This window comes from Pan troglodytes, chromosome 10 (genome assembly GCF_028858775.2).
Source record: "Pan troglodytes isolate AG18354 chromosome 10, NHGRI_mPanTro3-v2.0_pri, whole genome shotgun sequence".
NCBI classification, from domain to species: domain Eukaryota; kingdom Metazoa; phylum Chordata; class Mammalia; order Primates; family Hominidae; genus Pan; species Pan troglodytes.
In genome coordinates, this window is record NC_072408.2 from 56229798 (window position 1) to 56243449 (window position 13652).

Below are 13652 nucleotides of genomic sequence, written 5' to 3' on the forward strand. Positions count from 1 at the left end.
AAATTGAGCTTAGATCATGTATCACTAGCTGCAAAACAGACTGGGAAACAAGTCTCCAGGCTTGTTTATTTGTTTGTTGTTGTTGTTGTTTGTTTGTTTGTTTTTTCAGCTTCTATAGAGGAAGGCGGCCTGTACCTAACACCAAAACTCCTAAGGTGGTAGACAGATATACCACACATAAACAGGGGCCTCAGATACTGGTATGCCAAAGAACACAAATGTCTACTACACTGCTACAATAAAATGAAAATAGGTAATGATCCAAAGGTCATTTTTATTTGGCTATGTCAGGATATATGTACTCCTTAATAGTTGCTTCTTGTGGTTTGCTTAGGCTAATATAAAAATAAGACAACAGTAATAAGGGACTATATTCCCTAAGTAGTAGGGGAAACTAACCAGAACTTTATATATGACAAAAATAAATTATAATTAAAAGGACTTGCCAATGAATCCCTAGTAGTCATTGCTAAAAGCATTCCACACTGACTACTGCAGTATTATGTATGTAGTCAACTGTCATAATTACATTGTAAATGGTCTCTTTGATTTTATGCAAATGTTCTCCAATATATTTTACTACATAAGTAATTGCTTTAAAACACAGCTGTAATTATCATTTAGGGATATGACTTCCATAGCATGCACCTACTTAGCTTTCAACGTTGTTTTACATTCTTCGACTTATGTACTACAACACTCAACCAAACTAAAATATGTGTTTCTCTAATTTTTGTCTTGAAACTTAAATTACTAGAGGATTGGGAGTGAGCTAGAAAGTGGGAATGAGGTTCATCTTTTTTAAACACTAATTACTATGTTATTCTGGAAAATGAATTTTTAAAGAAATATGTACAATCATCTCTTTCAATGAAAGTTTGAATGAACAATATTAGTTGTCATTATAATAGGTATTGATTCAAAATCATTTTGTACTTAAAAGAAAATTGGTAGGTCATAACCTCTTCATAGAATCCTCCACAAGTTATCTATTCTAGATAGTAGTAATATAAATATTTGTTACATTATTCTTTGCTAAGAAAGAAAAAAATTAAAAACAAAAAAGTATAAAGGGGTTAAAGGAGAGAAGGGAGGGAGAAGGGAAGAGAAAGGAGAGAAAGGAGAAAAAAAGGAGTAGAGGGAGAGGGAAAAACAACCATGCTAATTACAGAAACGCATCAGGGCATTTCTGCTCGTTGCTATTACTTCTAGTAAGGAAAGGTTTAAAGGAAAATGCTAAAGAAATACTTTCTTTTTTAAAAAAATTAAAAAGACACAAATGCAATAAAGTTACCAAAGAAATGTTTAAAAAAACACTAACATGTACATTTTACATGGAGTATGCAAGAGATATTGAAACTGTATTAGGAATTAAAAACTATGAGTGTCATATAAACACCATATACTGTCAGTATTAACTTGTTCTTTTTTGCTTCTTTTGTTTTATTTTGCTTTTTAGTTTCTTGATCAGTTTTTTTTCTTAGGGGCATTGTGTCATGCAAAAGAAACTGCTCCAGACTGTTAAGCTCTTATAATAATATCTTAAATTTGATGAAAAGTGGAAAATTTAAAGAAAATTAATAGCCCAATAATTAGCAAATGAAAAACAGTATTTTATGGTTTTGTGACACTGAAATTAATATTAACCTAAAACATGAAAATCTAACATTGTTAGCTGGTAGACTTATTAACATTCAAGACAGTAACTAGCCTAGAAAAAGTACTTACATTGGCTTTCCACAAAACTAAAGCAGGTCGACCTGATGTGTTAGGAATAGTAATGATATATGTTAGAATGTTATGGCTTTTAAGTAACTTCCCTTATAATGCAAAAGAAAAAGTTTTCACATAAGTATGAATTACCAAAAAAAGGTATTAAGGAAAAAAACGTTAAACCAATAAAGCAAAAATTCATCTAATATTTAGAATACAGAGCCTAATTAAAATAAGTTCTCGGAGACCGAATTCTTGCAGTATTTTCACACAGAAAACACTGTTCCACAGCTACGAGCTGTAATCATAAACACGAAGAGCCATTTCCCGAGTCACACAGTGGAAGATATTTCAGAATGCAAATGACACTCCAACACATAAGTATATTTCAAGCTATTTGCATTATCACTAGTTCAAGAAGAAAAAAAATGAATACACTCATAGTTCCATTAGTACTATCTCTAAAATTTACAAATAGTCTTGAAACATTTAACATATTTTCATCAAAATAACTAAACTGGTTTTTAGATGCAATTTGGCAACTAATTTTATAGCTACAAACTTCGTAAGATTTCCACACAAACATTCCTGATAGTCTTACAGGTAGCTAGACATGGATTTGAATTTTAATAAGCAATATTATAAATACCATAAAACCTCTACATCCCTAAAACAAACTTCTTTTTTTAATACTTTAAGTTCTAGGGTACATATGCACAACATGCAGGTTTGTTACGTAGCTATACACGTGCCATGTTGGTTTCCTGCACCCATCAACTCATCATTTACATTAGGTATTTCTCCTAATGCTATCCCTCCCCCAGCCCCCCACCCACCAACAGGCCCCAGTGTGTGATGTTCCCTATCCTGTGTCCATGTGTTCTCATTGTTCAACTCCCACCTATGAATGAGAACATGTGGCGTTTGGTTTTCTGTCCTTGTGATAGTTTGCTGAGAATGATGGTTTCCAGCTTCATCCAGGTCCCCGCAAAGGACATAAATTCATCCTTTTCTATGGCTGCATAGTATTCCATGGTGTATATGTGCCACATTTTCTTAATTCAGTCTACCATTGATGGACATTTGGGTTGGTTCCAAGTCTTTGCTATTGTGAATAGTGCCACAATAAACATACGTGTGCATGTGTCTTTATCATAGAATGATTTATAATCCTTTGGGTATATGTCCAGTAATGGGATTGCTGGGTCAAATGGTATTTCTAGTTCTAGATCCTTGAGGAATCACCACACTGTCTTCCACAATGGTTGAACTAATTTACACTCCCACAAACAGTGTAAAAGTGTTCCTATTTCTCCACATCCTCCCCAGACTCTGTTGTCTCCTGACTTTTTAATGATCACCATTCTAACTGGCATGAGATGGTATCCCATTGTGGTTTTGATTTGCATTTCTCTGATGACCAGTAATGATAAGCATTTTTGCATATGTCTGTTGTGTCTGTTGGGTGCATAAATGTCTTCTTTTAGAAGTGTCTGTTCATATCCTTTGCCCACTTTTTGATGGGGTTGTTTTTCTTTTCTTGTAAATTTGTTTAAGTTCTTTGTAGATTCTGGATATTAGCCCTTTGTCTGATGGGTAGATAGCAAAAATTTTCTCCCATTCTGTAGGTTGCCTGTTTTACACTGCTGACAGTTTCTTTTGCTGTGCAGAAGCTCTTTAGTTTAATTAGATCCCATTTGTCTATTTTGGCTTTTGTTGCCATTGCTTTTGGTGTTTTAGTCATGAAGTCTTTGCCCATGCCTATGTCCTGAATGGTATTGCCTAGGTTCTTCTAGAGTTTTTATGGTGTTAGGTCTTACATTTAATTCTTTAATCCACCTTGAGTTAATTTTAGTATACAGTGTAAGGAAGGGATCCAGTTTCAGCTTTCTACATATGGCTAGCCAGTTTTCCCAGCACCATTTATTAAATAGGGAATCCTTTCCCCATTGCTTGTTTTTGTCAGGTTTGTCAAAGATCAGATGGTTGTAGATGTGTGTGGTGTTATTTCTGAGGCCTCTGTTCTGTTCCATTGGTCTATATATCTGTTTTGGTACCAGTACTATGCTGTTTTGGTTACTGTAGCCTTGTAGTATAGTTTGAGGTCAGGCAGCGTGATGCCTCCAGCTGAAAACCCAATCGTCTCAGCCCAAAATCTCCTTAAGCTGATAAGCAACTTCAGCCAAGTCTCAGGATACAAAATCAATGTGCAAAAATTACAAGCATTCCTATACACCAATAATAGACAAACAGAGAGCCAAATCATGAGTGAACTCCCATTCACAATTACTAAAAAGAGAATAAAATACCTAGGAATCCAACTTACAAGGGATGTGAAGGACCTCTTCAAGGAGAACTACAAACCACTGCTCAACGAAATAAAAGAGGACACAAACAAATGGAAGAACCTTCCAAGCTCCTGGATAGGAAGAATCAATAATGTGAAAATGGTCATACTGCCCAAAGTAATTTATACATTCAGTGCTATCCCCCTCAAGCTACCACCGACTTTCTTTACAGAGTTGGAAAAAACTACTTTAAAGTTCAAATGGAACCAAAAAAACAAACTTTTTAATATAAATCTTTTAAAATGTAATTGCTGACAAGAAGAAAAAGGGTAGATAATGAACTGAGACTATTATAACGCTTACAGTTAAGTTTCAAGGAGTAAAAAAATCACACACTGCGTAACGATGGTTCCGTCAAGGACAGACCACTTATACAACACTGGTCCCATAACAGTATAATGATGCTGAAATCTTCCTATCATCTAGTGATTGCCTAGTTGTCGTAACATGGTAGCAAACATTACTAACATGTTGTGGTGATCCTGGTATAAATAAACCTACTTCACTCTAAGTGGTATAAAAGTATAGCACATACAATTATCTATAGCCCATAATACTTGATAATGATGATAAAAGACTGTGTTACTGGTTTATGTATTTATTATTACTATACTTATTTTAGCACATAGTCCTTCTGCTTATTAAAAAAAATAGTTAATTTTAGAACAGCCTCAGGCAGGCCCTTCAGAAGGTGTTCCAGAAGAAGGCATTGTTATCATAGGAGATGGTAGCTCCATGCATGTTATTGCCCTGAAGACCTTCCTGTGGAACAAGATGTAGAGGTGAAGACAATGAGATTGATGATCCCTAACCATGTGAGCCTAGATTAATATGTGTATTTGTGTTTTCATTTTTAATAAAAAAGTTTGAAAAATTTTAATAAATTAAAAATAGAAAAACCTTAGACTAAGGATATAGTCTTGTACAGCTGTTCAATGTGTTTTAAGCAAAGTGTTATTATGAAACAGTCAAAAAGTTAAAAAGAATTTGTAACAAACCTGCACGTTGTGTACATGTACCCTAAAATTTAAAGTATAATAATAATAAAATTTAAAAGAAAGTTTATAAAGTAAAAAATGTTCCAGTAGCTTAAGGTTAATTTATTACTAAAGAAAGAAAAACATCTTTAAACATAAATTTAGTGTAGCCTAAGTGTATAGTGTTTATAAAGTCTACAGTAGTATACAGTAATGTCCTAATGCTTCACATTCACTCACCATTCACTCACTGACTCACCCAGGTCAACTTCAGTACTGCAGGCTCCATTCATGTTTTATATGGTATTTTTACTGCATCTTTTCTATATTAAGATATGTTTAGATACATAAATACTTACTATTGTGTTATAATTACCTACAATATTCAGTACAGTAACATGCTGTATAGGTTTGTAGCTTAGAAGCAAAAGACTATACCATATAGCATAGGTGTGTAGTAGACTAGACCCCCTAGGTTTCTGTAAGCACAGTCTATGATGTTTACACAATAACAAAATTGTCTAATGGTATATTTCTCAGAATGTAACCCTGCCACTAAGCAACATGTGACTGTATATGTATGTACAAATGTGAATGTATATATACATGCATGCATACATACATATATACATATATGTGTATATAAATATATACACATTTAAAATGTTATTTGTGGACAAAAATATTGGTTTTACTATGTTGTCAATCTCTAAAATATTTTATACAAAAACCATTTTCAAAAATAAACTTATTTCTGGCTGGGTGCAGTGGCTCATGCCTATAATCCCAGCACTTTGGGAGGCCGAGGTGGGAGGATCACCTGAGGTCAGGAGTTCAAGACCAGCCTGGCCAATATGGTGAAACCCTGTCTCTACTAAAAATACAAAAATTAGCCAGGTGTGGTGGTCGGGTGCCTGTAATCCCAGCTACTCGGAAGGCTGAGGCAGGAGAATCACTTGAACCTGGGAGTTGGAAGTTGCAGTGAGCCGAGATGGCACCAGTGCACTCCATCCAGCCTGGGCAACAGAGAGAGATTCCATCTCAAAAAATAAAAAATAAAAATAAATAAACTTATTTCTCAAGTTAACATTATATATATATATACAAATTTACACATATATATGTAAATATGGGAACATTAAAGCAAAAACAGTTCTTTATATCAGTTATCAGAAGGTTAAACAAAAAGTATAAGCAGAAATATTTATTGTATACATGTGCTATCATCAATTACTTAAACTGCATATGTCTCTAACAATGTGTTACTCATAGTTTTCAGAAGAAAGCAATTTTTCAGTATTGATTCCTTATATTTAAATTCTCTTCATAAAATTGCCTGCAATGTTTAAAATTGCATTTCGTTAACAAATTTAAAACTGTTGAACTTTTAATCAACACTCTGCATAATTCACATTAACTGAGAAAATACTTTCTCTACAGATAATGAAGTACCTGGTAAGCTCAGAACAAATTTTGCCAAATGGAAGATACTATCCAATTTTTGTTTGTATATAAGTATTTAGCCCAAATATTTTCACAAGTACTCTTTGTCATTCCATTTATACCTTATTTTTTACAAGATAAAACTTGACAAATAAGCAGCAATATTTGATTCTTTTAAATATTTATCTAAATTTAGATGCTACAAAACTGTAGGCTCCTTCAATTGCATTCTGTTCTTCTACAAAAAAAAAAAATAACCAATTAAAAGTAGGCACTCCATCAAAACCTTTGTACTAGTCACAATATTCCAATATATCTGAATATCAAAAATATATTTTCAAAATTAAATCTTGTGCAGAATTAAATTTGAAAAGCCTTATATTCAATAATTACAATTTACTAAGAGCTTCAAAAGTTGAATTTTTGATCAGGCCATTCATGGAATGTTTTAAATAAAAATTTCCAACTGTTTTTGAACAAAATGCCACCAAAGTGTAGAGTACCTGCTTATAAAAATGTTCAATAGGCCAGGCACAGTGGCTCACGCCTGTAATCCCAGCACTTTGGGAGGCCGAGGTGGGGGGATCACTTGAGGTCAGGAGTTTGAGACCAGCCTGGCCAATATGGCAAAACCCCATCTCTACTAAAAATACAAAAAATTAGCTGGGCATAGTGGCAGGTTCCTGTAATCGCAGCTACTCAGGAGGCTCATTTTAACAGAACTATTAATGGTAGTTTATATTTAGTTAAAAAACAAACACTGAGACAAATGCTAAACTGGGCATGCTACTAGGACCACAGGCATAAACCTTGACCGTTTCAGGCAAACTAGGATGATGTTCACTGTACGTTTAAGTATTACCCACATTTAACAGACGAAGAATAAATTTTCAACTTCTTTGTCTAGCTTACAAACTCACCATCAAGCAGACATATGCAGACATTATCTCCAACTATTTAGGTAATGCTTTTCTGTTTTGTTTTTCTCCATCGAACCTTCTTTTGTCCTTGCCTCTGAGTAGCCAAACTCTCAGCTAAACCTATCCTATGTTCTACTATGGTTCACATTATTTATTTTTTATATCCTATTTTGGCCTCTGACATTAAATATTTTCTAACTTAATGGCAAGTCACACTTTTCTTCCCCAATACACTACAACCTTATAGAAAAAGACTAAATTTCAGTTACTTTGTACTTACACCTGGCACAGTGCTTGGTACATAGCACTCAATAATATCTTGCTTAGATGAACTAGGTCTAGGCCTACATTTACAAATGGTAACCTCTCCCTCACCTAAATTCCAACAGAACTTTGCCTAGGCCTTTCTTATGACATTGATTGATTCTCCAATCTGAATTATAAAAATAAACCTCCCTAATTTAAAAAAATCTTATACTGCATGTATAGTGGTATATTTATAGATCTATAGCCGATCTGATTCTGAATAGCATTTTGCAGACCAAAGTCTGGTTATACGTTCCTCCTTTCTTACTACCACCTTCATATCTGAGGTAAGTATGAATTTGGTGAAACTAGTCATTAATAAACAAGAAAATAAAAGAATCTTTTCAAAATTAAAAACAAATCAATGCTTACATATGTTGTCTCTCAAATCTGCACTTCAACCTGATTAGAAAAATACAGGGTCTCAGTGGTGCCTTCCAGCAAATATGAAACCAATGTGAGAGGTGTAGGTCACTAAGTCCCAGATAAGTAAAAAAAAATTTTTAACTGGTGGGACTGACAATAGATTGATATTTTAATTTTGTCAAAAAAGGATTAAAAATAGAAGGGGGCATTTTAGTATCAAAAAATTTAACAAGGATATAACTTCAGAAAAAAAGAAAAAAGTCCATTAAATTGAAAAACCTGCTATTATCATTGATTAGCAAGTCTCAAAGAGACAGTAGCTTGGGAACTACTATCATATACATGTAAATTAATTTCTTAGATCAATCTCTTTGCCCTCAGTGAGACCTTGGTTTGAAATGCACTGTTATGATATCTTGCAAAGATGGCCAAAACCAAAACAGTAAAGCCAAACTAAGTAAGCAACTAAAAAAGGAAAATAAGGGAAGCTTATTTCTAATCACTGGCTCTTTCCTTTACAAAAAGACATTTTATATACGACTGGTAAAGTCCCTAAATTGAAGAGCAGCAAAGGGTCAAATGCCCAGTTTGGTTTATATAAGAAAAACTGTAAAGATCTTTGCAACTATAAAACTGTAAAGATATTGCTATCAAATGATTCTGCAATTAAACTCACTATATCAGGTTTCTATAATATACAAGAACAATCTACTTCAAATTAGTGTATGCAATCTGGTTGCTATTACTAAAACATAAATTTGCTTCATTCATTCACTTGAGAAAAAGTATACAGAGAGCCCTTTATTAACTGTTTAAGTGTCTTAATGCAGACTCACCTAGTATCGCAAACTAACATTTTTCAAGTTCCTTAATACCTTCCCTTCCAACTCATCTTTCCCTTTCCTAAGAAGCCTTGCTGAAACCTAGATCTCCAATTTGATCAATTATTTATTTCACCTCCATTTTAACTTTTAAGAACCAGTGTTCGATTGTTTCCCTTTGGTGCTTGCTCTGTGCACTATTTCTGTCCTTCAAGGCTTAGTGTAACTTCCTGTTTCTCATTTCTCTGAATTTCCACAGCCCTTTTTTGTGGTACTTTTATTTACTTTATTTGTGGCACTCATCTTTCTATACAGCATAGGATGGAGGGCAAGCACACTCAACTCAAATCCTAACTCTGCCATTTACTAGCTGGGTGCCTCTAGTCAAGTCACTTAACATTAATGAACTATGCTTCAGTTTCCCCATCAGTAAAATGGGAATAATATTTGTATATAAATCATAGCATTTTTAAGAGCAAATGAATAAGCACTTAGAACAGTGCTTGTGACAATATTAAGTCCTATTTAAATATCTATTATTATAGTGATTTGCCTAATTTTAATCTCTACTTTCTCTCCTAGGTTCTTTTTGTGGACTAGATGTATTTTTCTTTTCTGAATCCCCCTGTACAGCTTACCAATTCCCTAAACAGGTAGTCAGGTAAAAAATATATTTGCTGAATTACTTTCTGTTGAAGGCTCTGGAATTGTTCTGAAGGAATTGTTCTCCAATCACTTCACTTGCCTATATTTTAAGTTCCTAACAGTTCTTCTTAAAATGTTCAGCCAAAAACATCCCTAACAATGGAGGGGGGTAAAAAGAACTCCAGGATGGTTTGGGATAAAGATTAAAATTTCTATTCTATTAGCTCCATCAGCTGCCACTAGTTACTAAAAGCACTAGTTCAGATTGAGGCCCTTTAGGACACTATGAGTGCCAAGATCAACTAATCTTGTGTACCCTTGCCTGTTCTGAAAGTAGAAAATGGAGACACCCATTTTTTTTTATTACCAATCTGGGGCTTTACCCTAAGAAGCCTATCCCGCCACATAAAATTTATTTAAAATTGCGGTTTATCTGAACATTTCACAAGAGTTTTTCATTTCACTCTACAATGCAACCATGTTTGTGTGAAAGTTGATCACACAAATTGAGTCATTTTTGTGATGTCCAACCACATCAGAGTTGAGATGTCAGGAGGCAAAAGCACACAGGGCACATAGCATTGCTCCAAAAACATGATTCTCTGCAAGCCAAGCTTCTGAAACTGCCTAGGACCAGTTATACCAAATAACTACTAAAATGACCTTCCAGGAGGTCATTTTAACTACCACCATCACCCACCAGTCAAAGCTTGCCAGCTTCTCACAACTTCGCTACTGTCAATGAACTTTCTTTCAAAACCATATGTAACATTTCTCTTTTTTTGTAAAATCCCCACCCTTTTCTTTGTTCTTCAGACATACCAAAGACATACTTTGCATATGCCCTGAATTGCAATTCTGCCATTTCCAAATAAAACGTTAAATTCAGAGATTTGTCTCTATATTTTATTTTGACTTCGACGTTTGTATAAATTTAAACACATATTTTCTCCTAATCTCTGATTAAAACTGATCCTTCGGGGAGATGTAACCATGTTTCTTAAACCCCCTGGTACCTAATATCTCCAGATGCTGCACCTCCAGGTGCTGCAGTACACCTCATTTTCAGAAACACAATCCTAGGTTACATGTTTCCTGCAGTATATTGTTTTTGCATCCTCCCAGTAGCAACTAAAATATTACGCCCAAAATAGCCATAAAAGTTTGTGATATATGACAGAATAATAGCAACATCTACATTTTAACAGTGCTAAGCATTTGTAAAATTATTTCATATAATCCTATTTAATATTTTAAAGAATACTAAATTCAAAAAGATCACATTATAAGCATGTATCAACTAAATCCTGTTGAAGCCTGTAAGTAAATTTTCACTTTTCTCCAGAGTACGTCTGCTGCCAGAACACTAGCCAGAAGTAATTCAGGTAAATTTCTAAAATACAACGCTAGCATATTCAACAGGATAAAAGTGCATGCTAAAATTATCAGGCATAGCTACAATACTTAGTGAATACAAAAGCTGTCTTTCCTCCGATAAATTCTTTAGAATTTAAACGCATTATAATCTAACATATAATTACTGTCCTGGGTCTACTTGTGACAAAAAAATTACATGTAATGGCTTCTTGTTTCAATGAAAACAATTCTTCTCATCAAGAATTTTGATCAAATGAAATTACAGGCCCACATGATTTCCACCCAGCTGGACTTTAAGGTCAATAACAATGAATAGGTTATATAAAACTAAATTTTCAATCTATCACGCTTTATGTGATCAATCCTAAATACAAAATAAACGGCAAATTCGCTCAAGTTATTCAAGTAAAAACGGTTCACTTTACTTCCCCTTAAAATACAAACTACAATTTGGATTTATGGTGATACTGGTGCCCTGCCATTGATTTAAGTGCAGCTGGGACTGGGCTGTTTCACAATTTCCAAATTCATGCAAAGACTATATATCAACTCAGAAGAACCTAAAAGAGGTGTAGACACGGAAAGAAGGCAGTAGGGGAGGGCTCAGGTGCTAAAAGGCCTCATTACAGTAACGGCATAGGACATGGAGAAGGGGAGGAGGGGCAGCAGGGAAGGTTACTCACAGGGGCCCCCACAGGTGAAGCCTTTGTAAAGGCAGTGAGTGGGGAGAAGCTGAGTTACTTTTGTTTGAGGAGTAGAGATATGGTTCTAGAGTCTCCAACCCGATTTGGATAACAATAAAAAGACCCTTTCCTACCAAGTTCTTTCCAGCTAAGGCTGTGACCTCTCCGCCAGGAACTAGAAAGAGGAGTCGTAGGAATGAATGTCCCAGCCTCAAACTCCAGCTGCACAACTTACCGGGACCCCCCGACCCAATTCATCTTCCCAAATCTTTTGACACTGAGGTCCCTGTGTCTAGAGCTCAGACATCTCAGCTCTGCGCCAAATCGCAGCTTCAGCAGGATCCCCCAGGGCCTCCTGACGGCGTCAGGGCCCGAGTAAGCTCCTTCTGGTCCACCGCCTGAGGCCCAACCTCCCAACAGCCTCTGCGGCTTCTGCGTGTTCCTTCCGGTCCTGATAGGGCCGCAAGGGGACGCTGCGGCAAAGCAGCCGACCTGGCTGACATCGTTTTAATCGCTGAGGCAAGGCAGGCCTAAATAAATGAAAGCCTAAATATCTGACAGGGGCCACAGGATTAGTGTTTCCAAACACCTCCATCATAATTTTATCTAGTTCTGACAGGTCTTTGACGTCTTTTTCGAGTCAGAGACCAGACTTGAGAAAGAAAAAGAAGGCAAGGACACAGTTAAGGATCGCTAACCCTAAAAATGATGTTTCCCTTCCCATTTATTACCCCATACCCAAATTCCTTAAATATCCTTCATGTGCAGTTTTAATACTCCGTAAACAGGTGTTTATAAGAAACATAGCGCTGTAGTAAGTTACCATTCTGTGCATTGAGTTGCTAAGAGAGCTTAAATCAGGCCGGGCGCAGTGGCTCACGCCTATAATCCCAGCACTTTGGGAGGCCAAGGTGGGCAGATCACAAGGTCAGCAGATCAAGACCATCCTGGCTAACACGGTGAAACCCCGTTTCTACTAAAAATACAAAAAATTAGTGGGACGTGGTGGGACGCGCCTGTAGCCCCAGTTATTCAGGAGGCTGAGGCAGGAGAATTGCTTCAACCCAGGAGGGCAGAGGTTGCAGTGAGTCGAGAGACTCCAGCCTGGGCGACAGAGCAGACTCTGTCTCTTAAAAAAAAAAAAAAAAAAAAAGAAAGAAAGAAAGAAAGGAAAAAAAAGAGCTTGATCAAAACTTAATTAGATGTAAAAGTCCAAAGATGTTAAAATCCTTACTGAAAAAAAAATCTCAAAACAAAAATTGAATTATGCTATTTGTTTCTGTATTAAGTTTGTATATCCTTACAAAACAATTATCTTACAAACTGTCCTATATTATTTTGGTTAGAAACTAGGCATCTCTTCTTCCAAATACATGCACAAATTACATTTTTTTTAAATTGCTATGTTTTTTTCCAGAACATAACCTGGGGAAGATTTCACAATTTGATATATAATAATCGATTTTTTGTTAAGTCATTGGAAAATAGTACTTAGAATAGGATTATGTCCCAGGGTAGATATCTTGTTTAATCACAAAAATCCTGTTTTTTATGACAAAATTCACCAAGGTGTATCTAAAATTGAATTAGACCAAGTGAATTCAGCATTTCCGAGAATATTAGACTTTGACATGGAGTTGTTTTTTCAGTAACAAAACCATACAGGCAAGGAAGAAGCAATGGCCCTGTGTATCAGCCTTTCCTACTTTCAACATTTTAAAACATATTGACTAAATTAACTGAAAGGGAAAATAACTTGCTAGGGATTAACTAATTCTTTTTTTTCTTTATTGTGAGTAAAGGGACATAAGGAGAGGTTGACCAAGTTGTTGGATAAAGAACTAAGAGCTGGCACTCCATTTGTGGGAGCCAAAAATTAAAACAATTGAACTAATGGAGATAGAGACTACAGTGATGGTTACCAGAGGCTGGCAGTGGGGAATGGGGAAGTGGGAATGGTTAATGGGTAGAAAAATATATTTAGATAGAATGAATAACATCTAGTTTTGATAGCACAACAGGATGATTACAGTTAACATTTATTATACATTTT

At 35.3% G+C, this 13652-nt stretch overlaps 1 protein-coding gene across 2 annotated transcripts in view; it reads right to left on the minus strand.

Moving 5' to 3' along the window:
• REDIC1 (regulator of DNA class I crossover intermediates 1) overlaps positions 1 to 12026 on the minus strand; it is a 96584-nt gene extending 84558 nt beyond the window's left edge. The window contains exon 1 of one of the 2 annotated variants that reach the window (XM_016923642.4): positions 11835 to 12026. Coding sequence is in view for 1 of the 2 variants with exons in the window: in XM_001151762.8 (XP_001151762.4) it covers positions 11835 to 11857 (23 nt within the window). In the remaining variant the exon portion in view is untranslated. The remainder of the gene's footprint in view (positions 1 to 11834) is intronic. The other variant, XM_001151762.8, reaches the window with a different exon arrangement.
• Positions 12027 to 13652: the final 1626 nt, after the last annotated feature.